The following is a 26903-nucleotide window of genomic DNA, read 5'->3' as shown; positions in this document are numbered from 1 at the left end:
TGCTGGTTCCCCATCAGCTCTTAAAGTCAGTCATGACAAAAAAGTAGACAGTTCTTTGCAGAGAAAACTGAACAGTTTTTCCTGATTACATTGGGTGCTGGCTTTGGAGAAGGCTTTTGGTGGATAAAATGCAGAGGATTTTCTTTGCTATTTTAATGCGGCTGTTCTTAGCATTGCATTTGTCAAGAACTGGGATACTGCAAATGTAGTAGTGTGACTTCTTAACTAGTTTCTGGAGTTTTTAGAAAGGCCTTTTGGACCTCAACATATTGTTAAGTTGTGGTCTCTATGGGGGAATGAGATCTGAGGCTTCCTATGCCACTACTGTGTTGAGGCTGCTCACCTTCATTGTCTTGTAAGACCATGATGCATTTATATATATACCTGGGCAGGTATATTTTGTAGACTGTCCCACAGTTTTTGGTGCTTCTCATAGTTAGATTAAAGTTAGTATTCTTACAGGGACTGACAACAGACTGGCCACCTGTTTTTATAAAAATTTTATTAGTCATAACAGTACCCTTTTTTCTCTGTTGATTGTGGTTGCTTTTGTGCTATGCTGGTAATGTTGAAAAATTGTAGTCAAGACTATATGGCCCGCAGAGCCTAAAATGTTTACTTCAGCCTCTTGAAAAATAGCTTTGCTATGTCCCAAATTATAGTGACATACACGACAGGAGTCACACATCTTTCTCAGTACATCCCATCAGGGCATCCATGATGCTGCTATGTCCTATTACAGTTGGTGTTAATCTTGATCACTTAGTTGAGCTTGTGTCTGTCAGCTTAACTATTTTTCCCTATATAATTAATAAATGATAAGGGGGAAGATATCTTCAGACTGTGCAGTTATCCTGTTTCTCTTTAAACTTTTGTCCACTAATGTTAGCATTTACCAGTTGGTATTGCTTGAAGTTAGTGCTGTATTTTTTTTTAAGTGATTTTCTCTATATTGCTCATGCTGGCCTTCAACTTGCAGTCCTCCTGCTTTTAGCATCCCAAGTAGCTGGCATCACAGGTGTGTGGCATCATAGTTCCTGCTGCAGTATTTTAATGCTATTTTTTCTCTTTTTCTCCTACATTAATTAAATGGAATTATTGTAACCTTTTTATTTAAATCAGTAAGGACTCATGTTCTTTAGGCTTATGCTCATTTTAAAATTTATTGATCTTTTAACTTTTTGTTTTTATATTATATATTCTAGATACAAGTCACAATGGATATCCTTTTGTAAATATATTCTTCGCTGTATAGCTTACATTTTCACTGTTAATAATGCCTTTGGTATATAGACGCTTATAATTTGCAGTCTCATATATACACATTCTTTCTTTTTAGTTTGTGGTTTTGTGTTGTATTTAAGGAAAGTTTACATTCCTTAAGAGTCCTTCTCTTGAGATACATACCAAAATATCTACTGCTTAAAACATGATACTCCTTTTTTGTTTTTTCATGTATTTTTATATTAATTGACATTACTATATTTTACTAAATTTTACATATTTATGGGATACAGTGTGACATTTAAATACATGCATATAATGTTTATAATCGAATCGGGGTCACTGGCATATCTGTCACATCAGATATTTATCACTTTGTGTGTTTGTTTTGGTTCTGGGAATTGAACCCAGGGGCAATTTACCACTGAGCTAAATTCCCAGCCCTTTTTATTTTTCACTTTGAGACAGGGTCTCACTAAGTTGATTAGGGCCTCACAAAGTTGCTAGAGGCTGCCTTAAACTTACAATCTCCTGCCTTAGCCTCCGGAGTCACTGGAATTACAGATGTATGTGCCACTGTGCCCAGAAAAATGGGATATTCCTAAGAGAAATTAGTAAATTGGGAAAAGGGATACGATGATACCATTATCTAGGGAGGAAGGACAGTGTATAAATATAATTTTTGCAGAAATAAATAATGCAAGTTTAAACTATAATTGAAGAAAAGATTCATGACCTTTTGGGAAAAGGAGAAAAAATGTTGAGAGAAGAATGAACTAAATTATGTCTTGTTTTGTAGACCCAGATTATTTGTGGTTTGGGGAAGTTTTAGGCATATGGGTGAAAACAAGGTTGGTTGTGTTCTGATAATAGTTGAAAGTGGTAATAATAACTTGGATTTATCACACTGTTTGCAATATTTTGTTTGAAGTATTCCATAATAGAGAAAATAAATAGAAAGCTTGAACTGATTATTTGTTATTTCTCATGTAGTTTCCTGATTTGATTTAAAGTAAAATTTTCTTATTACTCTGTAGCCTGCAAAATCCACATTGCTTTCAGAAATTTGCAAAAGATCATGGAAAAGGAAGACATTATACTTGATTATAATAGACTTGTTTAATTATTTAAGTCTTAAAATTTTATGCATATGTTAACACCTGTGTATGTAATTTATCATACGTAAAAGTGATTATATCAATTTACAAGTTAGCCTGTTATTGTGGTTTTGTTTGTTTGTTTGTTTGTACTAGGGATTGAACAACCCAGGGGTGCTTAATCACTAAGTCATGTCCCCAGCTTTTTGTTTTGTTTTGTTTTTTTTGGGGGGGGGTCTCCCTAAGTTGCTTAGGTCCTTGCTAAGTTGCTGAGGCTGTCTTTGAACTCATTATTCTCCTGCCTCAGCCTTCCAAACTGTTGAAATTACAGGTGTGTGCCACCATGCCCAGTGTGACTGTGATTTTATACTTGAGCCATCAACCTTTTTATGGACTGTCGATCTTCTTTGAGGAAAGAGAACAACTCAGATTTATACTTTCCAAAATTCTTGTCATATCTATAACAGTTTACAATCTCCTTTTCTCATTTTAAAACTGCAGTGCCATTGAGTCTGGAAACGAGAGTCTCTCTCTCTCTCTCTCTCTCTTTTTTTTTTTTTAAATTGTTTTGCGAGAAGATTCCATTTTGCTTTTATATATATTCTCTTATTTTAATGTTTTAGTTTTCATTTCAAATTATGTATTTTTAACAGGAATATACTATGGTTTCTTCCCTAATTTAAAGTCATTAGATTTTCTATGTGGTATTGATTCAGTTATTTATTAGCTATTTGAGATTATTGTTATTGAGAACTCAGTTATCATTAAAATCTACTTGGAAGTTTTCTCTGAGTTAATTGAGAAGAAATGGTTTGAGATTACCTATTATATACAAGGTATGGTGTTAGACATATACATTTTCTCTTTTCTGAAATGCCAAAAACATTTAAAGGAGAAAGCTTTTATATCTTAAATTATCAGGAAGGAATGTTTTCTTTTTTAGGTACTTAGGTCTTTTTTTTTTAAGCTCCTTCTGTTAACAGAGTACCAGGGAGATTTGATTATAGTCTGCATACTAAATCAGTCTGCCTTTTAGTTATTAGTTCTTGGGTGAGGTACTAGAATGAAACCTTATCTTCTCTACCAGGACTAAGTGACCATGCCTGTATCAGAGTGATTGTCTGTCCTTTTCCAAAGTAGTTCAGGAAAATGTTGGTATTTGGTATTTTGTGACCCTGATGTTTAATTTCTTTCAGATTTTAGGGATCAGATGGCTCTTGGAAATGGTGGTAGTTGTGTTTTCTTTTTTTTTTTTTATGTAGTATTGAATATTAAACATTGGGTCTAGCTGTATGAATAAAAGTTACTATACAAATTGAAGTAAATGTTATATTCTTGTAAAATAAGCAGGTCCTTATGCATCATGTCAAAATAGTTCCCTTAGTAATGATGTGGGATGAGATAGTGATGAAATGTAACAAGGCATGTAGTATCTCTTGTCCCTGTCCATTGAAGGCATTGTTATAAGAATAATTCCATAAAATGTTATAGATATGAGAACTAGTACACTCATATGCATAAAATTATTTGTTCAGTTTTGGGCCTCTGATATAATATTTCTTCGTCATTCCTCCAATGACCAGTGCCTCTTTGATCAACCCCTCTTTTCCCATTTTTTTGCTTTACTAATAGCAAATGCACTTTCTTTTGAGAAATTCCTATTTCCATTATTGTACAGTGTTGATTGTGTAGTTATTCAAGGTCCTCTGCTTTTATAACCAAACTGAGCCATCAGAGTTTGTCATTATGTCTCTTACCCTTTGAATATGAGCAGTTTGACTCAAGAACAGGAGGAAAATGGAATTTAATCATTTTGGTACAATACCTTGATGAGACTCTAGGTTGTTTCCTAGATTCCAAAAATTGTCTTTTTTTCTAAGCCTGGTTTTCCTTTTTGGGGGGTGTGGGGGTGGGGTGGGGAGTACTAGGGATTTAACCCAAAGACACTTTACTGCTGGTCTAGATCTCCGGCCTTTTTATATTTTCTTTTGAGACAGGATATTGCTAAGTTGCTGAGGCTGGCCTTGAACCTGAAATCATCCTGTCTCAGCCTCCCGTGTTAGAGAACAGATCACAGACAGTAGACCATTAGAATATTGTTTACCTGGTATAGGTAGGGCAAAAAGCAATAAGGATCACTTTTCTTATTTCAGTATGAGAATTTAAAAACTCATGTTACTTGAAGTGAAACTGATAATTGGAAAATTATCTTTATTCACTTGGACTTGTTGAGGGCAAGGATCAGGGGAACTTGGTAGCTATTGACAAAGAATACTTTGTAAGATTGTGAAGAATTTGGAGTTAAGAGGCTAGAATGGGCTTCTAAATAACATTAGAGAGAAAGTAGAGCATGAATGAGGAGTTCAGATCTTTAAATTCTTGACTGCAGGTACCGTCTTTAGAAAATATTCCTGCTAAAAGGAGTCTCCCAGCTATTATATGCTGCTTAGATAATTAGCACAGCTAGGGATTTTAGGGTGAAATTGTACGACATTGTAAAAAGAGCTTGGGCTTTACAATTATGTAGTTAGGTCTGATTGTCCTAACTATTTATTAACCTGTTAATAAGGGCAGAGATTGGAGTTGAATGGTGGAGCCATTGTTTACATGCCAGAGAATATATTGCAATATTATCCACCTATTTCTTGTTTTTTGCCTTTGCTTTTCCCTCATTATTATTCCTGAGTATTTGAGGTTTAAATGCAATGTGGGAGGGTAACCTTAATATTAAATTTTCTAAACAGTTTTCTTCAAAAAGTTCAAGATTCAAAGTTTTATATTTCCCCTTCTTTATTGTTCATTAGTCCATATGTTTCTGTTTATGGCTGTATTTGAAAGCTTTAGATAATGAAGTTTAAACTATTCTTGATTGAAAAAAATAGATTAATGAAAACATTTGATTTTAACTAGGAGCCACTTTTAAAAAGAATTTATTTCTTTTCAAAATTGGGCAGAGGCAGACTTTTCTTCATTGCATTAAAAAGCTTCGGGCTGGGGATGTGGCTCAAGCGGTAGTGCACTCACCTGGCATGCGTGCGGCCGGGGTTTGATCCTCAGCACCACATACAAATAAAGATGTTGTGTCCGCCAATAACTAAAAGAAATAAATATTTTAAAAAATTCTCCCCCCCCCTCCTCTCTTTTAAAAAAAGAAATTAAAAAGCTTCGTATCCTTTCTCTCCTAGAGTAGTTTGTTGCTAGAAGAATGAAGTAAATTTTTATGGCTGGTTTTATTATCAGTGACTTAAACACTTGTTTACTTATCTTCTATATAGCTTTTCTTTATTGTTTCTACATAGAATGTTATTTTATGAGAGAAGAAAATACAATAAAATGCAATTATTAGTTTAGATATAGTTTTCTTGTTTACTTTTAAATGAATGAAAAGACAAATCCTTTATTGGGGCCCCAACCTGGGAAGAGTGATGGAGCTCTGGAAAGTCAAGCTGGGTCTCTGGGGTGGTGTTGAGGACCAGAAATAAACAAAAACGGAGCTAGTTTTCTTCTCTGTTTGGAGTAGGGGTGGGTTTTGGGAATGCACATTGGCTTTAGGTGCACTTTCTCCCAGTGAGTTCAGTGAGTACACCCTGTCTCTGATGATATACCCAGTACTCTTGGAGGGTAGAGAGTGAAGAGTGAGGCACATTTGGTACTGTATTTGGAGTGGAGTGGTACCCAGGGACCTACTACCAGTGAGCTCTATCCACAACTCCTTGCTTTTTTGAGACTTTATAGTCTAAATTGCCCAGGCTGACCTCTAAGGAATTTGTGACTTTGGCCACACTCCCTCTCTAGAGTATTGGATAGAGTATTTTAAAAGATCTGGTCCCTCCCAACCTTCTCTACTTCTGGAGATTGAATCCAGGGCCTCATGTGTGCTAGGCAGAAGCTCTGTCATTTAGCTCCATCCCTATCCCTGGATATAGTATTTTTAACTTAAAATCCAAACCATATTAGGAAGATTTCATTCTAAGTGAAGTAGAAGTCTCGTTTCTACTATTGTATCTTTTATGCATTAAAAATGAAATAAGCCAGATAAGTTTAAGGCTAGAGGGCAAAAGCCATAAAGAAACAAGTTTTCTAGTTATAGTAGTAGTGATAGCTAACAGGCCATCAACATATATCAACCCACTATGTGAGCTAAGAGTACTTAATAACTATTATAAAGAACTTACTATGTGCTAATCATGTATTAAGTACTCTATATGTATTTTCCCTCTGCTGTCACCCTTAAAACTTCCTAGGTAGAGGTAGGACCTTAACCCCAAGATTCAGTACCCGAATAAAGCAGGTACTCAGCAAATCTATTTGAGTGAATAAAAGACTGATTGAATCCCTAAGGTTTATCTTTTTGGTTTATCAGTTTCATTACATTTTCCGTTTCCTGAGTGATTTTTATTTCACTGTCTAGGTGTAGAAAAGCTGAAGAGAAAATTGAATTGCAGAGCTTGAATGTAAGCATTCACAAAATTTAACAATAGATTGAATCACATTATTTTAGCATTACAATTCTATTTGATGTGTCTTACCCCCTTTGCCAACTATTAGGATACAGTTGGTTATGTTGACCACAGACCCTTTTTCTTTATTATTAGTATTTTTTTAAAATATTTATTTTTGGGGCTGGGGATGTGGCTCAAGTGGTAGCATGCTTGCCTGGCATGCGTGCGGCCCGGGTTCGATCCTCAGCACCACATACAAACAAAGATGTTGTGTCCGCCGAAAACTAAAAAATAAATATTAAAATTCTCTCTCTCTCTCTTTAAAAAAAATATTTATTTTTCAGTTTTCGGCGGACACAACATCTTTGTTTGTATGTGGTGCTGAGGATCGAACCCGGGCCGCACGCATGCCAGGCAAGCATGCTACCACTTGAGCCACATCCCCAGCCCTTATTATTATTACTATTATTATTTTGTACTGGGGATGGTGGGGAGGGTAGCTGCTTTATTTTGAGTCAGCTTAAGTGACTTCAGAAGTGCACCACTGAGCCCATCTATTTTAAAGGGTACTTTGAAAAAAATAGAGCATCCTTAATCTGATTGCTTCTTTGCCCGCTTTTTGTTTTCCCCTTTCTCTTATCTCTTCTCACTTTAAACCATCACTCTTGGCTACAATGCAGCAGTGCTCAGTGATAATGAGGAGTGAATAGTCTTTTTGTTTTTGTTCCCTTGACAAGGGATCTGGGTAAGGAATTTTGTTGGTTTCACATCATTTCCAGGAGACCATACCTTCAAAGATAAAAATTTTGTTCCTGCCTGGGGCATATTAAGATATTGGAAGGGAGAAGAAGTATTGCTAAGGTGTTAAAGAGGGAAATTATTTTAGGAAACAAACATATCTTGTTAGGAAGCCGCTAAGCAGATATGAAAGTCACATTCTTACATTATAAGCATATTCTTATACTTGTTTTTGATGCTTGAAAATTAATATGAGTTAATGCTTTGTGTCACTATTGAGTTACCTAATTCTTGGTACCATTTTCATATTACCAGTTGATCTGTTCTTTTTAAAATTTAGATAATTATGTTTTCTTTTTAAATTAATTTGGAACCTGATTGGATTGAAGTAGGGGCACAAACCAGTGATTTAATAAAAAGCATAAAGATGTCAAAATACATTCTCCTGTTAGATATAAATAAAAAGAACAAATAAAATTTTTTTAAAAAGCACAAGGGGGCTGGGAATGTGGCTCAGGCGGTAGCTCGCTCGTCTGGCATGCGTGCGGCCCGGGTTCGATCCTCAGCACCACATACCAACAAAGTTGTTGTGTCTGCCGAGAACTAAAAAATAAATATTAAAAATTCTCTCTCTCTCTCTCTCTCTCCCTCTCTCACTCTCTCTTTAAAAAAAAATTAAAAAGCACAAGAGGACATCTCTGATATGTTAGATGTACATGAAGATAAATTAACGTTTATGTATTAGTTCTGTATTACTATATGACCTGTATTCATTTGCTGAAATCTTTTATTAGTTAATACTCAAACAGATTAATTAGAAAAGAGATTCATAATGCCCTGAATATCTTAAAATGTTTAGAATTATCTGATCTTTTTTCTTTTTATAACTATTTTTGGAGGGTGGGTGTGGGTACCAGGGATTGAACTCAGGGGGCACTCAATCACTGAGCCACATCCCCAGCCCTTTTTATATTTTATTCAGACAGGGTCTCACTGAGTTGCTTTGGGCTTCACTAAGTTGCTGAGCCTAGCTTTGAACTTTCAAGATCCTCTTGCCTCCACCTCCCAAGCTGCTGGGATTACAGGCATGAGCCACCTTCCTAAGGCTCTTTTTTCTTTTTTAATTTAGTGTGGTAAATACTTTTTTTGTCATGACACTTGATATGTAAATGGCAAGAGAAATGGAGCCGTGGGGAGAAATAGATAGAGCTTTTGGTGTTGGTGAGATAGAAGAAAAGAAACCATTTTTAAAAAAAGTAGAAAAACTGTATCAAATACCAGAAATTTTGAAATGAGAATGATCCAGCATCAGTTTTCTTTGTAGAATACTCAGGAATTTGATATGATGCCTTGATTTCTTTTCCTTCAACCCAGCTTTTTATTAAAAAAACCTTCTTCCATATCTCCTCTCTCTCTCTCTCTCTCTCTCTCATAATAGGTTTACATTCATATGCATAATACAGTTTTTAAAGGAGCTAACATTTCAGATTAAATAGCATCTCATTTTCATTTTACCCCTAAATACTTTAATGTATCCAGAAAATAAGGGCATCAACACATAATCCTATATATTATTAGCATACCTAAGAAAATTGACTGTTTAATATATATATTATATAATGTATATAGTAGTCTAATATATGTAGGCTCTAGAGTCAGATTTCTTAGTTGAACTCAACATATCTTTTTAAGTTAGTCTTTTCAGATTGGCTCTGGTAACATTAATAAATTCATTTGAATGTAATGTCTACATAGCCTTAAATGTAGAACAACCTCGCCATTTTTATTTCTGGAATCACATTGTTTAAAGGTGATCAGAAGAGTTTTATCACATTCTAGATTTATCTGATCATTTCTTTTTGATATCTGCCTCATGACATTTTCTATATATTTTTATGATTAAATCTAAGTTGCACATTTTGGGCAAAATTTACTTCATAGGTAATGGTGTGTACTTCTTATATATAAGACCCAAGAAATACAAAATGAAAGTTTGTGCCACTATTATTGATTTATTAGTTGGCATTTGTATTTAAAGGTAATTTCCATATTGATAATATTCTTCAGAAATGGTAGGATAATTGTAGTTTTCTCACATTACCAGTTCATAGTTATATAATAGTGATAACAAGTGAAATTCTTTTTTTAAGCCCCCTCCCCCACTTTTTTTTTTTGGTACCTATGATTTAACTCAGGGGCCCTTAACCACTGAGCCACATCCCCAGCCCTTTTTTTGTATTTATTTAGAGACAGGGTCTCACTGAGTTGCTTACAGCCTTGCTAAGTTGCTGAGGCTGGCTTTGAACTCCTCCTGCCTCAACTTCCTGAGCTGCTGCGATTATAGGTGTGCACCACCGCACACAGATTGCTCTTTCTTCATATAATTATAGATTTATGAACTTTTTAAAAAAATTTACTGTTACCAGTTTTGGCTTTAAATTAATCTTTCTGTCTATCTACTTATTTTGGTACCAAGGATTGAACCCAGTGGCCCTTAAACACCACATCCATCCCCAGCCTGTTTTTTGTTTTTTTTATTTTGAGTAAGGGTCTCACTAAATTGCTCAGTGCCTTGCTAAGTTGCTGAGGCTAGTCTTGAACTTGGGATCCTCCTGCCTCAACCAACAGAACTACTGGGATTACAGGTATGTATCACTGTGCCTGGTGTATCCCCCCCCCCCCCCATGGTCAGAGCATCTCAAATTTAGCTGGTCAGAGCACCTCAATGCTGTCTTCTGTGTCCTTGCAACAAAGATTATGAGTGTTTTTAGTGGTATATAAAACAGTACCTTCACTTGACATTTCTATTAACATTCTTAGAATTCCATAAACATTTGAAAGATTCCAGAAATCCTGAAAAATCCTTCAGAACTCTAGAGGATGGAAGAATATAAATGCCATTCAGCAAGAAGCCTATGAGTTGTCTGTCTTTCCTGAGAAATAAGCACTAGGGTTTACTATTAATAGTATAGTCAAACTCTATTTTCAAAGAGCAGAAGTTCAGGGGAGACTTTGAGGAACTCCCCACTTAATTATGGGGAAGAAGATTGTTAATAGCCTAAGGAATCTTTCAAATTAGAGATTGGCTCATAATACCCTCACTCTACCTTGACAACAGCAGTGACCTTTTAATAAGTAATACATTTTTTTATCTTAAAAAATTAAAAGGAACAAATACTTTCTGTTATCCCAGTGCTGTTCTAAGGTTAACTCTTCATTGGCTGTTAATGCTTGCTCATACACTTAATCTAATATTTATATCCAAAATATTCATGTTGAAATCTTGCTCTCGGTTTTAAGTTTACAAACTAGATGAACAGTTTGACAAATTAATGTTTAAGATCTTAATTTAAAGACAATATAAGGGGTTGGGGACTAGTTCAGTGGTAGAGCATTTGCTTGGCATGCATGGTTCAACTCCCAGTATTATGATAAATGAATAAATGAATGAATGAATGAATGAGTGGGAGTGGTGTTGAAAACAAAATTGAGTAGTATCATTTGGAATATGTGTTTTTAGAGCGAGTGTAATGAAATGGTAGGTAAAGTTGTTTACACATTTGTACACATTTATATTCTGAATAACATGGATCTAAGAAATGTCAGCCATTCTTTTTATTTCATTTTGTGAGCTGTACATCAAAGAGTAGTCTTTGCTAGAAAAAACTAAGAGATCTGTAGCACATGATACTAGAAGATGTCACTTTGCCTTTTTGATTCACACTGTCTCCAGTCTTGGACCACCTTTTGCTTACCTAAAATAGCAGTGTTCAGTTATGTTAAAGGAGGCATTGAGTTTCTTCATATTCTCAATAATATCTATAGACTTGGTGTACGATATAAATCTGATTCTGATTTTGGTAGAATCACCCCCATTTTCTGGTGGTAGCAGATGGACAGTTTATTCTAGTGACAGGAATCATTCTACTCTCAAGTCATATCCCTTTTGGGGTGGGGGCATGGGGAGTGTTACAAATTGAACCCCAGGGCTCTGAACTACATCCCCAGCTCTTTGTTTTAATTTGGGAAAGGGTCTTGCTAAATTGCAATCCTCCTGCTGTAGCCTCCCAAGTTGTCATGATTATAGATGTGCTTTAATCAAGCTGAGTTTTTCCTTTCCTTTCTTTTTATGTAGTACTGGTTATTGAACCTAGGACTTCATACATGCTAGGCAAGTGTTCTACCACTGAGCTAACTATATCCCTTAGCCCTCAACTTTCCCTTTTTCTATCTTTGTCTCCAAACTTTAATTCTCAATGGTAGTATGTGTTCTTTTCCCCAGTTTTTTTAAAAAATACTCTTTAGATTTGCCTATCTTAGTAAAGCCCTTGGTAAACCTTAAGAAATGAGTAAGTATAGGATTCTAGAAGTCTGCTGTCCATGATCTCAAGGTACGTATAATAGCAGAGTGGATGCTTGAGGGGAATGTTGGGAAGCCTCTGGCAAACTTTATATTTGCTGATGACAACATAGACTCTAGGGGAGAATAATTTCTAATTTTCCTTCACCATCAAAATGTTATATGAGGGTCATGTCATTGGTGGATTCTCATAATAGAATTCTGCTGTCATTTGGTATATGGGAAGTGCTTCTAAGATCCTGCCATAGATGGGAGGGGTGAAAGATAGGGATGGTGTGTTCTGTAAACAGGAAATGTCCAGCACACTCTTTTAATTAAAAACTCGTTAGCTCATAATATGTGATCTTGCTTACTTATCAACTTACCCTAATAGCAGTATCTTACATCAATAAAATTATAGTTGAGACATATAAATTGAGAAGATCCTTGAGCTTTTATCTAATACTTCTATTTAGGGAGGCTCCAAATAATACAGGAACAAGGTATTCATAAGTTACTCCTTAAAACCTACTTTGACTTTAAAATTTTATGTATATTTATTTTTAAAGCACTCATACAAAAATTTCAAATGTATTCACCTCCCATCCAATTCTGTAAGTATTTAGTGTTACTGATGTATTTTCTCCACTGTAGTCTTAAGTATATAGAAAACATATACTTTTTAAAACATTCAGGTTTTATATTTTTATACAAATTACTTTAGAAGTCTATCAGAGACCTCTTTCTATGTCAATGCATATATAGCATTCATTTTTTAGGTGGGCTGAATTGAATTACATTTTATAGAAGTAACCTATGATCGATCCCTTACTGAAGGACAGTTCATTGAATAAACATTAAGCAGTTACTATGTATTGATATTCTTTTCTAAATGCTCGGGATGGATTAATAAATGAGACAAATAAGGTCCTTGTTCTCAAGATTTTGTGAGGAGAAACAGATATATAAATAATTAATTTTTATTATTTGCTTTTCCATATTTTCATTGGTGCATTACAGTTGTACATTATTTGGGGGTTTGTTATTGTATATTCGTACATGCACACAGTAGAACAATATAATTTGGCCAGTATCATTCTCCATTATTTCCCTTTTCTCTTCTCTCCTCTCCTCTACCAATCTCTCTTCACTTTTTATGAGATTACCCTCTACCCTTTTTTTCCCCTTCTTCTGATTTCCACATGTGAGAGAAAACATGACCCCTGACTTTCTGGGTTTCACTTGTGTTCATGAAATATTCTCAGGTTCCATCCATTTTTCCCACAAATGATATAATTTCATTTTTTTATGGTTGAATAAAACTCCATTGTGTACATATACCACATTTTCTTTATTCATTCATCTGTTGATGGGCACCTAGGCCGGTTCCGTAGTGCTGCTGTAAACGTGGGTATGTATGTATCATTATAGTATGCTGACTTTAGTTCTTTGGCTTTAATTAGCTTTTAGACATGTAATTGAGGTAACACTTATAGTAAAGTTAGGACAGAAACATTGAGGGGTAGGTGTATGTCTCTGGGTGTATGTATGTGTGATATTCATGACATGACATTCTTTTTAATGGCTGTGTAGTAATCATTGTTGGCATATATATGATTTAGTTAACCTGTATAGGAATTTTCTTTTTTCTTACAAAGGAATGTGTCTCTCTCCCAACCCAATTTTAACAACATAGTACATTTAATTTTGTGATCTAAGTTTTTGTGTATAACTATTCCTCTGTTTTATTATCTATTCCTTTCTAAAGATTTTGGTTTCATTCCTGTATTTTAGGTCTACGGATCAATGGAGAACTAATCTCTGCCTACCCCCAAGTGGTGGTTGTGAGAGTTCCAACCCCTTGGGTACAAAGTGATAGTGACATCACTGTTTTGCGCCATCTAGAGAAGATGGGATGCCGATTGATGAACCGACCCCAAGCCATCCTTAACTGTGTTAATAAGTTCTGGACATTTCAAGAATTAGCTGGCCACGGTGTTCCTCTCCCAGATACTTTCTCTTATGGTGAGGCCATTAGTAAGAGTATATGTCCTAAGTGTTCAAAGCACTGATAATTTTGAGATCCATATTAATTTATATTGTAGATTTGTAAACATGAAGAAGCTTCTTAAGAGAGTGACTTTCAGTATTAAGAATTTTGAGTTATGTCTTCAGATTAGTTTCACAGTATGAGGTAGAATGAGGTTAGCAAAATTTTTTGGTAAAGTTCTTTGTGGTGACCTTCAATAATACTGTTGTGCAGAAACTGCTAGAGACAATGCTTAAGTGAGTTTGGCTCTGTTCTAATTAATTATGCTAAAGTATTTCATGCCCTTCCAGTTTTTCTAGTTTGGAAAAGATCAGTACAGTATTTTCCACAGACATTTCTCTAAATAAATCTCCAGTTGAATACTTGGAGGTTCTCCCCCCCACCCTCCCGCCACTTTCTTTCTTTTTTTTTTTTTTTTAAAGAGAGAGTGAGAGAGGAGGAGAGAGAGAGAGAGAGAGAGAGAGAGAGAGAGAGAGAGAGAAAATTTTTAATATTTATTTTTTTAGTTCTCGGCAGACACAACATCTTTGTTGGTATGTGGTGCTGAGGATCGAACCCGGGCTGCACGCATGCCAGGCGAGCGCGCTACCGCTTGAGCCACATCCCCAGCCCCCGCCACTTTCTTTAATTCAGGGTTAGGAATCAAACCCAGAGCCTGATGGATGCTAGGCAAGTTCTCTAACTGTAATCTATACTTCCAGCCTTTATTTAAAAAAAAAAAAAGTGGATCAGTGAGAATTCTGTCTTCCTGATACTTTTGGTATATTAGCTTATATTATGGGTTCTGGAATTCTGGTTTTTATGAGAATAGAAAGAAGAAAAAGGTTAATCAAATCCATCAACTCTAATATTGATGGATTAAAATTTGTTGGCTGAATTATTTTAATTTCTCTAAACTGCAAATTAACTTTTTCATGGCTTGATTTCCCTCTATAATCATGCTGAGTTTTTACTAGCTACATTCTATTTATGCTCTAATCTTGCTGTTGTATCATTTGTTCCTGGGCAATAAAGACAAGTAAGAAACAAGACAACCCATCCACCCGCTCACCTCCCCCCCTTCACCTCCCCCCCCTCACGTCCCCCCCCTCACGTCCCCCCCCCCCGCCCCGCCCCAGTATTGGTGATTGAGTACAGGGCCTAGTTAGTATTCTACCACTGAGCTACACCTTATCCAGCCTTCGTTGTTTAGTTTCTTAATCTGAGGAAGGAATGTATATATTAAATCTTGTGGCTTTGGTTATTTGTGTTGTGGAGGGTTTACAGTATTAAAAATATGAAAAATGATATTATTTTTAACTGAAAGACACTTTTTCTATAGGTTGGATATCAGAATATGTACAGTTTAAGAAAGCTATTACCTGTTTTACAAGGAGTAGTTTTTTAAAACTGATAACTGAGTAATACTTTCAACTTACTTGTGTTCTCCAAGAAAACATTAGCTACATACAGACTCTTACTTTCTACCTTCCTGAACTGTTTATTTTTGGCCTCCATAAAATTGTTCACAAAATACTTCTGTTGTTCTTAGATTTCTTTCTTTCTTTCTTTTTTTTTTTTTTTTTTTTTTTTGCCTAAACCAGGTGGCCATGAAAATTTTGCTAAAATGATTGATGAAGCAGAAGTACTGGAGTTCCCAATGGTAGTGAAGAATACACGGGGTCATAGAGGTATTGTATAAGTTCTTGACATGATACAGAATTTTTAAATTATTTTTGAAAACTAATAAGGGTGATTTTGTAACAGAATGCTGAAGAATAAAGAGAAATTGATAGGTACATGACATGTCACACTTCTAGGTGGTTATTGCAATATAAGTTTAACTAGAAGCTGTTTCTGTTTTAGAGTTCTAGATGTTTTACATGCACATTCATAGTAAGCCTCAAATTAATTACTTTTATCTTCCTTAAAAATTTGAACACCTTAGATCTCTAACTTAAATCATCTCCCTCCCAATTTATAAGTTTAAATTCTTGGATATTTAAGGCAAACTATAAGTCTTTTTATAAGAGTCTGTGAAAATATGTAATGACTTCAAGTTAAGGGAAGAATGTTTAAGGCATAAAATGATTTATAAACATGAGGACAGTACAAATTTAGTGCTTTGACTGGGATGGCTGGATCAGTTTAGCTGGAACTGTTGACTGAATCAGAAGGGACATGGGTTTTGTCCCCCAAGAAAGGAATTTATAATTACATTTAAAAAGAGCTACTTTGATTGGCACAAAAATAGGAGTAGAACAGACTAATGAATTTAGAAATAAGTCGACATGTATAATAACATGCTATGTTACTCCATACTAATACAGTATTAATATTATACAATAGTATATGACACTTATACTTTTAACTCAGAGGGAAAAGTTTTGTTAATAAATGATGCTAGCATTATTGGCTAATCTCTGGATTTTTACCTTTCAGCATTTGCCAAAATGAGTTCTAGTTTATCATAAAGTATGGAGGTTGAGGGAATAGTAGAAGAAGATTATTAGCTTTGTCTTTAAACATTCTTGTATTATCTCATTAATTATAATTAAATTACATTCTAACAAGGAAAACTTTTAAAAAGTGTAATTTTTTATTTCCTTTTTTTCTTTATACCAAGAATTGAACCCAGGGACACTTTGCCACTGAGCTATATCCCCAGCTCTTTATTTTATTTTGTGACAGGATCTCACTAAGTTGCTGATGCTGGCCTCGGACTTGTGGTCCTCCTGCCTTAGCCTCCCAGGTCCCTAAGATTATAGACAAGCACCATCATGCCCAGCTGTAATTAGTTTTGAAAGAATAGATTGTTACTCAAGAATGTGCAGGTAGTAGATATTAACTGCCCACAGTTTGACTTATGTGTATATATTATTCTTTTTAAATCACAGGTAAAGCTGTTTTCTTGGCCCGAGATAAACATCATTTGGCTGATCTAAGCCATCTTATTCGTCATGAAGCTCCATACCTGTTCCAGAAGTATGTTAAAGAGTCTCATGGACGGGATGTGCGAGTCATTGTTGTCGGAGGCCGTGTTGTTGGTACCATGTTACGTTGTTCAACAGATGGGAGAATGCAAAGCAACTGCTCACTAGGTAAAAGTAATGCAGGAGTCTTTCTGATATATAAAGTAAATGTTATAGCTTTTGTCCTGTATTTGTATACAGCTATAGGCCTTTTTACTTAATAAGTTTTTTTTAACAATTTTTAAACATGCTGTAAATTCAATATACTTTTTTTTTTTAATGGAGTTAGAATTCTCTGATCATGAAAATTTACTGTCAGCCAGGTTGAATTTATAACCTGAGTTAATACATGTATGAGATATCCAACCAAATTTAAGAGTTTTTGTCTTTGGAGATATATTTATCTTATATATAAGTGGAATTTATTCAGGCTGTGGCCTGAATGTTATGTTATGACCTACTTTACTTAGCAGTCCAAACAAGATTGCTGATTCTGATTTACCTAAATATGTGTTTTCCAGGGCTGGGGTTGTGGCTCAGCAATAGAGCGCTTGCCTAGCATGTGCGAGGCCCTGGATTCAATCCACAGCACCACATAGAAATAAATAAAATATATTGTGCCCAACTTCAATTAAAAAATAAATAGTTTTTAAAAATGTGTGTTTTTGGGCTGGGGATGTGGCTCAAGCGGTAGCGCGCTCGCCTGGCATGCGTGCGGCCAGGGTTCGATCCTCAGCACCACATACAAACAAAGATGTTGTGTCCGCCGAAAACTAAAAAATAAATATTAAAAATTCTCTCTCTCTCTCTCTCTCTCTCTCTCTCTCTCTCTCTCTCTCTTTAAAAAAAAAAAATGTGTTTTCCTTGATCTCTAACTGAAATGCATGAGAGGTTAGTCTTTCAATTTTCCTCTTCCCTGTTTATATCACTTACTTAGTAATCTAGCTCCGGACTTTAAATACCATCATATGCTTATTATTTTCAAATTTGTATCTTTGATTTAGCCTTTATCCCCGAACTCTTTGCTCATACAAGTAACTAACTACTTACCAAGTTCATACTTAAACACCTGATCTGTCCATCCTACTTCATGTTCTACCCACAATATTCTCATCATTCAATGAATACTCTGTTCTTCAGATTAGACAAAAATCAAGTCATCCTAATCCCCCTGTTTTCTTTAACTGCAAAGTGTTAAGAACTCCTTGAAATCTTTATAGTCTCTCCAAATATATTCAAATCTGCCCATTTCTCACCATTGCATTTCAGAATGGAAACATTGTAAAACTATAAAGAAAAAGCAGTGTATTTTTCTTTTATTTGGATTACCTTAATAGCCCCTTAATTGGTCTTCTGGATTGTGTTCTTCTCATCTTTTCCTAACAAAGTAATGATACAACAGATCCTTGTACAGCAGTAATTCTCTTCGCTATTTATGTTTCACTTTTCATTATTTCATTTATAGTATGAAAAAACTAGCAAATTTTATAAGTGAATTATACGTAACTTCTAAATTATGCACCATTCTAAGTATATGAAGTCTTACACCCTCTGGTGATATCCTCCATCTCACCTAGGACATGAATCATGCCTTTGTATAGCATATCTACATTGTACGAAATACCCACCTTTAACTTGGTTATCAGATTGACTAACCACTGAACAATGATTCCAAAGTACAAGAATAGTGGTGTTGGGGCAGTTTTATTATAGTATGATTGTCAATTTTTATTATTGTTGTTAATATCTAACTGACTAATTAATAAATAAACTTTAACATAGCTAGGTATTGTAGGAAAAAAACCATAGTAAATGCTTTGGTATGCACAATTACCGGCATCTATGGTAAGGAGAGGGGTGTCTTACAACATATTTCCCACAGATGAGGGAGGATTACTGTATATTGCAAGACAAATCAGATCTTGCTCACAGTCCTTTAGTAGCTCCCCATTTAATTTAGAGAAAAACAAGTTTATGTAGTGGCTACTAGACCCTACATAATTTTATTCCTAGTTACTTTTCTGAGATCTACAACCACATGGATGAATCTCAAAAACATCATGTTGAATAAAAATGCAAGTCAGAGGAGAATATATGTAGTCTGATTCCTTATTATGTAGAATTTAAATATACAGCAAAACTTAACAGTGCATAGTTAAGAATGCAAACATTATAAAACTATAAAGAAAAAGCAGTGTATTGATAAGCTTGAAATTCATCATAAAGACTTATTTCTGAAAATATAGGATATAGAGTAGGAGCACACAGAGAATTTGAAAGGAATTAGTTATATAATTTTCATTGTAAAATTATCTCCTTAGTTATATTAATTCCAAAGTTTTTTTGTTTGTTTGTTTGTTAAGGTTGTTGTGAATGGAATGATTTTCCTGATTTCTTCTTTGACTGAATCACTGTTGGAGTACAGGAAAGCTGTGGGTTTATGGGTGTTGATCTTGTATCCTGCTACTTTGATGAACTCATATAAGCACTAGAAATCTTTTGGTGAAGTTTTTTTGGGGTCTTCTAGATACAGGATCATGTCATTGCAAACAGATAGTTTGACTTCTTTTCTTATTTGTATCCCTTTGATTTCCTTTTCTTACCTGATCCCTGCCTAGTGTTAGAAGGAGTATATTGAGTGGTGAGAGTGGACAACCTTCTTCCTGATTTTAGAGGAAATACTTTTAGTTTTTCTCCATTCAGTATGATGTTGGCTTTGGGTTTGTCATAAATTTATGGCGTTTATGAGGTTGAGCTAAGTTCCTTCAATCCCTAGCTTCTCCAGCATTTTTAATGTGAATGGATACTGAATTTTATCAAAGGCTTTTTCTGCATCTTTAAGATGATTATGTGATTCTTGCCCTTACTTTTTTTTAAGTGGTAAATTACATTTATTGATTTGTGTATGTTGAACCAACCTTGTATCTCTGGAATGAAACTTACATGAAAACTATCTTTTTTCTGTGTTTTTTAATGTGGTTAGCTAATATTTTGTTAAGGATTTTTGCATCTATATTCATCAGGAGTATTGATCCGTAGTTTTCTTTCCTTGATGTGTCTTTGTCTAGTTTTGGTATCAGAGTTGTACTAGCTTTATAGAATGTATTTAGGGAGTGTTCTCTCCCTTTAATTTCATAGAATAGTTTGAGAAAAATTGGTATTAATCTTTCTGTACAGTCTGGTAGAGCTCAGCTGAGATTCCATCTGGTTCTGGGCTTTTCTTTTTTTTCTAAGGCTTTAATTGCTGTTTCAGTTTCATTCACTTGATTATAATGTATATCTTCTTCCTGATTCAATTCGGGCAGGTTATGTGTGTCTAGAAATTTGTCAGTATCTTTTAGATTTTCTAGTATATTGAAGTAGAAGCTTTCAAAATAGGTTCTGATAATCCTTTGGATTTGAAGATTCTATGGCGATATCTCCTTTTTCATCTTTAATCTTATTAAATTGAGTCTTCTCTCTCTTACCCTTGATTTTCTAAGTGATTTCTCAAAAATGACTGTACTCTCCTTTAGTTCCCACTATTATCATGGTCATCATTATCACCACTACCACCAGTGATACTGGGGATTGAACCAAGGGTGCTTTACTCTGAGCTACATCCCAAGCCCTTTTTAAATTTTGAAACATGAACTTGCTAAATGGCTGAGGTCCTCATTAAATTGTTGAAGCTGGCCTTGAATTTGCAATCCTTCTACCTCAGCCTCCTGAGTTGCTGGAATTAATAGCTGTGTACAAACATACTGACTTTCCTTAAGTTCCTCTACTGAATTTTTTCATTCTGTACTTGGTGCTGTACCACTGAGCTGTATCCCCAGCCTTTTTTTAAAATTTTGGGACAGTCTCATTAAGTTGCCCAAGCTGACCTCAAACTTGAGATCCTCCTATTTCAGTCTCCTGAGTAGTTGGGATTACAGGTATGCACCGCTGTTCTTGGATGTTCTCTACTGAATTTTTTAAGTTGGGAAATCATGTTTTGTTTTTGCTTTAGAAAGTCTTTTTAAATTGAACTTGAATCTCATTAACTTCTTATTTCTTTCATTCAAGTGGTAGATTGATTTTTATCTTGTTGTTGCATCAGGGCTCACTCAGCTCTGGCTATTTGCATCATATTATGTATGTCCTCTGCAGACACTGGGAAGCTTTGTTTCTTGAACCTCCCCTACCAGCTTTGGTGGTAGGGAGGACTCAGCACACCAATCTAGCTACTCTTTGGCCTCTTTGAATTCAAGGAGAAAAGCGTGCTCATGTAATATTGTTAGAGGTACTTCTGTGAATGCAAGGAGCTATTTCACTCAAACTTTTCTCAAAGGTCTTTTCCTTCTTTCTCTCTTCAGAATCCTGAAGCTAGTCTCCAAGAGAGAACCTAATTCTGCTTCATTTCTCTCAGATAACAGCAAAGCCCATATATCACCGTGTTCAACTAGTTAACAACCCAGAAGCTTTTTTATTTTAGGAATGGCAAGATAAATTAGATTGTTGGTTGTATAGAGGAACAGAGCCATGTTCAGCCATTCTTTCCTAGGTCTTTATTTTTCATCTCAGCTGTCTTTTTCAAATTAAAAATTTATAAAAGTTTTTTCTTATGTAACATAAAGTGGCCTAACTTTTTTTGTGCAAAAGTTCATTATATAATTAGCACTCTATATCTACAGGTTCTGCTTCCAAAGATTTAACAAACTACACATTGAAAATATATATTTTTATTCCATCAAATTCCAAAAACAAACCTTGAGTTTGCCATGTGCTAATCTGCAAATCAAGCGATGTATGGGCATACCCTGCTATGGTAGTCTCCTGCCATATGATAGATCCTTGGTCTCTCCCCACACTTGTTGTTTGAGCATTGTTCATCTTGAGTCTTCTTTTTGTAATGTGCAGTTAGGCCTGCAGTGATGATGTTGTATTGAACATGTTGGAGGTATTTTGGGATCATTACTCCTAAACAGTACAGTATAAGAACTTTGTATACAGTGTTTACATTGTATTCAGTATTGTAAATAATCTAGAGCTTATTTTAAATTTTGTACTACATCATTTTGTATGAGACTTCAGCATGTGTAGATTTTGTATTTGGATGGTTGTGGAACCACTTCCTGTTGGTTATCAATGAGCATGTGTATTAGGTTCATATTATTGCAGGTAAGATGTGCTTTAGAGAAAGTTTAATGACTTTCTCAGAAAAAGTAACATTGAAAAAATGCTAAAATCAATTCTTTAAGAGACTAGATAAGGACAGAATCTCTAATGCAGTAAATCTAGAGTCCAAAATTCCAGTTATATACTAGAATAGCACCTTTGTTTTCATTACAGATTTAGAAGAGAGGATTAGCCTTATGAGACTAACATCAGTTTTACTTCAAAACTTTGTTATTTTGGTAACTTTTTTCTTGTTTCTCCTTTGCCAGGTGGTGTGGGAATGATGTGTTCATTGAGTGAACAAGGAAAGCAGCTAGCTATCCAGGTGTCTAATATCCTGGGGATGGATGTGTGTGGCATTGACCTGTTGATGAAAGATGACGGCTCCTTCTGTGTCTGCGAGGCCAATGCAAATGTAGGTTTCATCGCCTTTGATAAGGCTTGTAATCTAGATGTAGCTGGTATCATAGCAGACTATGCCGCCTCCCTTCTGCCCTCTGGCCGGCTCACCCGGCGTATGTCCCTGCTCTCCGTGGTGTCCACGGCCAGTGAGACTAGTGAGCCGGAGCTGGGTCCCCCTGCCAGCACTGCTGTCGACAACATGAGCGCAAGTTCCAGCTCTGTCGACAGTGACCCTGAAAGCACGGAGCGAGAGCTACTCACCAAGCTCCCAGGGGGCCTATTCAACATGAACCAGCTGCTAGCCAATGAAATCAAACTCCTAGTGGAGTGACTCCACTGGTAAATAATTAACCAACAAAACCCTTGTAAAACTTTCTTTTTCTTTTTTCCCTTTTCTTTTTTAAGCCAACTTGCAATGCTGTTCATGGAGGATGCTCAGGAGGATGAGGGGAAAATTAGTAGGATTAGTTGAGAGAAGAGGGAAATAGATGAGACCTTTGCTAATAAGATATTACTAATTTACAGATTCTACAAAGAGGCAGAAGAGGTGGGATAGAACGATGTCAGGAGGCTCTCTTAGTTACTTTTTAAATTACCAAAAACTGTATGCTTTCAGGCCATGAGGCACATGAAATTTTGTTCATGGTTCCTTTTGTTTTTATACAAAACGTTGATTTGGTTCAAATATCCGATAACATAATCTTACATTGTGTTTGAAAATTTGTAAAGAGCGAGGAAAACATCTGCCTAAATTACAGGAATTTTTAATCTGTAAATCTGAAAATTCTACCATTTTGCTGTTAAATAGCAGCTTTAATTCATAGTTGTTTATGAAATCTTAAGGGGCTCTTTTATTGGTATTTTTCATTTTTATGTTTTGGTTTTTTCCCTTAATTTGGGTGGGAGGGCAAAGTAAATATAACCCAATAAAGACTTTTTTTAATGACAAAATTGGCATGTTTGCATGATGACAGAGAAATGAACAGTATTGCAATGTCTGGTATACAAAATAACATTTACTCAATGTAGATAAAGTTACGCTAGTTTAAAATATGTGCATTGACTTGTATTTGTTAGTGTTTTAGTCTTTTTTGAAAGATATATGCTCTGTTAATGTTACTTTTTTTTTAATACATGCTAGTCTAACATTCCCTGCTCTATGCCTGCATCTTTTAATAATGGCCAAAGTGGAAAAAAAAATGCTACCTTTTTGTTAACAAGACATTGACTTGAAACATGTACATTTAAAACCTTTTATTTTTTTTTCTGGTTTTCTCTTTGTGGTTGGACATTTAAAGAATAAGGACAAGGAAAAATATTTTTGGGGGGCACATCAGGGACCTATAATTTCTTAAGTATAAAGCTAAAGTGTTTTCTAACGCCAGCGTTACATATTTGCATTTTTCACATTTTACAAGGTAGTATATATGTATGTGTGTGCACGCATGCATGTGTTTGTGTTTTGCTTTTTATTTATACCAACCAAACAAAAAGGATAGATTGTAGAGAATGGAGCATGATGGGAAACACAGTTTTTTACTTTAAAAAACAGATGCATTGTTTTCATGACTTAGACTCCACTGGGGTAGAGGTAGTCACCTAAAGACATAAGAATAGGTGCTTCTTAGGCCTTCATGTGTATTATATGTATGTTGTTTGGTTTTTTCCTTTGTTTCTAGACTGTTCGGTGTATGATTTATTCAAAGCTACATGCTTTTTGTCAATGCTCATGGCTATGCATTTTCTCTTTTTACACATAGGATTTGGGGTTGGGTAGACTGGATGTTTTTATTTGGGGATTAAATTAGCAGTATTGCGTCTCATATAGCCCTACTCCTAAGCCTTCAGTACTGACCACTCTTTTTATTCCTTTATTTTCTGAATCACAAAAGCCCCAGAACTGCATTTAATATGAGCCTTTATAACATTGATTAAATTATCTTAATGATGGGTTTGGAAGGTATGTTAAGAAATGGAGGTGCTACAGAGCTCAACATAATTTTTTAAACAGCAAGTTCCATCTCCCTACAAATCCTCTGAAGCTTTTACCCAAGCCCTTCCTTGCCTCTCCAGTGCTATTTTTCCTTCAGATGGACCTTAACATAATTTCTTGGACACTACTAGAGAGACTTCGAGGCAATAATAAAAGATCAGTATTAACCAGCTCTAACAGAGGTTTGATCATGCTTACTTGTACAGTTTTTCCCCGTTTTAAAAAGGAATGTAATAAAACTTGTTTTTTCCATAGAATTAAATACTATTAAAATTGAGTGAAAGGTTGATTGTTGACAAATAGAATAGTACCTCTAATCTGTGCACTGTCTCATTTCATCTGAGAAAAAATATAACTGAAGAGGAGTTTCTAATTTATCTTTAGTATATTCTAATTGCATCTAAAAGAATTTGACTTGCACAGGGTTATTGGGGGACTCAGACTCACATAAGTACCTCTGCCTCATTAACAAAAATAAATACTTGGTACTTTTGCCGAATGACCATATTTTGAAAGGTGCATACTATTTGGTATAGAGAAATAAATGAAGAACTGCTTAATCAAACTATCATTCATATGTTCATGTAGAGACCATCTGGTTGCCATACATATTATGATACATATACTTTGAACAGTTATATATCATATGTATATAGGTTAATATGTATTTAAAAACACAAAACGAACAACCTCCTTATTTGATGAAAAACTAATTTTGTGTTGTGGGTAAGGGATGAGGAAAAATGTAGTTAGCCATTTTTTAACAACCAAATTAAGCAACCATTTTCAAGAAATATCTGAAATCTTCACCTATACTTTTATTCCCTGTTTGTCCATTTTCTGTGCATTCATACTATATTAAAACATGACCAGTCTATTTCTGGAGTTCACACTCACACATTAGAATGAGAAGGTTAGGAATGATCATATTAGATTTCAAAAACATGGGTATCTTGAATTTCCTCAAAAATTAAGGTAAAGAACAAGAAAAAAAATCATGCTGGAGGAACTCAAAGTGAATATCAGCATTAGATATTTAAGTGGTAGTTGAATTTATTTTCATAATTAATTGTTCAATAACTTTTGTATGATCTTCACTATTATGAGAGATAAAATGTATTTATCAAATATATGTAATCATTATCATGCCAAATTCTGAATTATTGTTAAATTTTTGTATATTGTTAAAATTGTAATTCTAAATTGTATTTTTAAAATAATTCTTTCTGATATTGTTTTTATGTCACCCATGATGAAAACTGGACTTTTACTATATTATCTATACATATGAACTATTTCCATTTAAAAATTTTTAATAGTCGTTTTTCTTTTTTGGTGCCTATAATTGGTCATTTCTGCTGGCTTTTCTCCAATGAACTTTGAAAAAAATCTTTCTGTATATGCTATCAATAAGAAAACTACCCTGGAACATTAGAAAAATCCAACAAGAGACTTGCTTTCATGGAGCACTTTGTCAGACTTTGAGAAAAGGTACCGAAGGCATTGAAAAAAGTCACTGACTTTCAAAATCATCTCCTTTTTTCTCAAGAAGAAAGCAATGGGAAAACAAATTCTCTTCGTTCAGTGAGCCCCCACTTTGGGGCTTGGGGGGCTTAGAGACATTGTGAAATCAACCCTTGTGTTATATTTTTCTCCTGGCTCGCTTTTTTTGAGAAGGTTTATGGGCTATTTGGCTGGTGAGACACGATCCCCTCCTAAGAAAATGTAGGTGCTCAGACAGGTAACCTCTGCTGCTACTGTTTTTATTTGTTTGTTTGTTTAATTTTATTTAAAATTTGTTTTTGTTGTACTAGGATTTTAAAAATATGTAATATATTGCAGGATTTATAACCAGGTTCACTGCTCTTTCTTTTTTTTTCTTAAACAAAACAAAACAAAATTTCATTTAAAATACAGTGTAGGTGCATTTGAAGCTTGGATATTGGAATATTTCGGTAGTGGACAGAAATCTGCTGTTGCTCTAGTCTTCCAGGTTTAATTTGAAATGTTTTTAGTTTTATTTTCGATTTTTGTGTGGTATTTTATTTCCTTTATACCAGTGCCCTTTTGCCATGCTGTTTTGGTGGCTAACTCTAGTGAAAATTTTTCTATATTAACGAAAGTTTGGCTTTTAAATTTCCTTAATGTTTTGGATTTTTAAAATTGTTTTTAAAGAAATATTCTAATTGCTTGCACTGTTACTGTTCTTTGCCAGCCTTTTCAGGAGCCAAAAAAACAAATACAAACAAACAAAAAAATACCCAGAGAAAAAACTTTCCTTCTTCCCCCTTCCTGATGATGAGTGAGAAGTATTGAGAACTTTCGGGGTCAGTGCCCTTCTAAACTCCCCTTCCCCCAATAATGCAGCTGTATAATGAATGCTAAATGCAGCGGTTTGGATTCAGGCACAGCCCCAGCCTGCTTGCAGGTAATTTGACTCTCCTTTCTTTCCATCACAAGGCTAACTTTGCTTTTCTTTTTAAAAGTTTCCTTTATTTATGCACTTTAAAGGCAATGTGGGTTTGTCA

The 26903-nt window shown here is 34.9% G+C and overlaps 1 protein-coding gene across 1 annotated transcript in view; it reads left to right on the top strand.

Annotated features, from left to right (window-relative positions):
• Rimklb (ribosomal modification protein rimK like family member B) overlaps nucleotides 1-26646 on the top strand; it is a 40368-nt gene extending 13722 nt beyond the window's left edge. The window contains exons 2-6 of the mRNA XM_026379316.2: nucleotides 13635-13865; nucleotides 15474-15560; nucleotides 16767-16970; nucleotides 22250-22721; nucleotides 26591-26646. Of these exons, the coding sequence (XP_026235101.1) occupies nucleotides 13635-13865; nucleotides 15474-15560; nucleotides 16767-16970; nucleotides 22250-22713 (986 nt within the window). The 3' untranslated portion in view covers nucleotides 22714-22721; nucleotides 26591-26646. The remainder of the gene's footprint in view (nucleotides 1-13634; nucleotides 13866-15473; nucleotides 15561-16766; nucleotides 16971-22249; nucleotides 22722-26590) is intronic.
• Nucleotides 26647-26903: the final 257 nt, after the last annotated feature.

The sequence above is a fragment of the Urocitellus parryii genome, chromosome 5 (assembly GCF_045843805.1).
Source record: "Urocitellus parryii isolate mUroPar1 chromosome 5, mUroPar1.hap1, whole genome shotgun sequence".
NCBI classification, from domain to species: Eukaryota; Metazoa; Chordata; class Mammalia; order Rodentia; family Sciuridae; genus Urocitellus; species Urocitellus parryii.
Note: the sequence above shows the minus strand (reverse complement) of the source record. Positions and strands in the feature narration are given on the sequence as shown.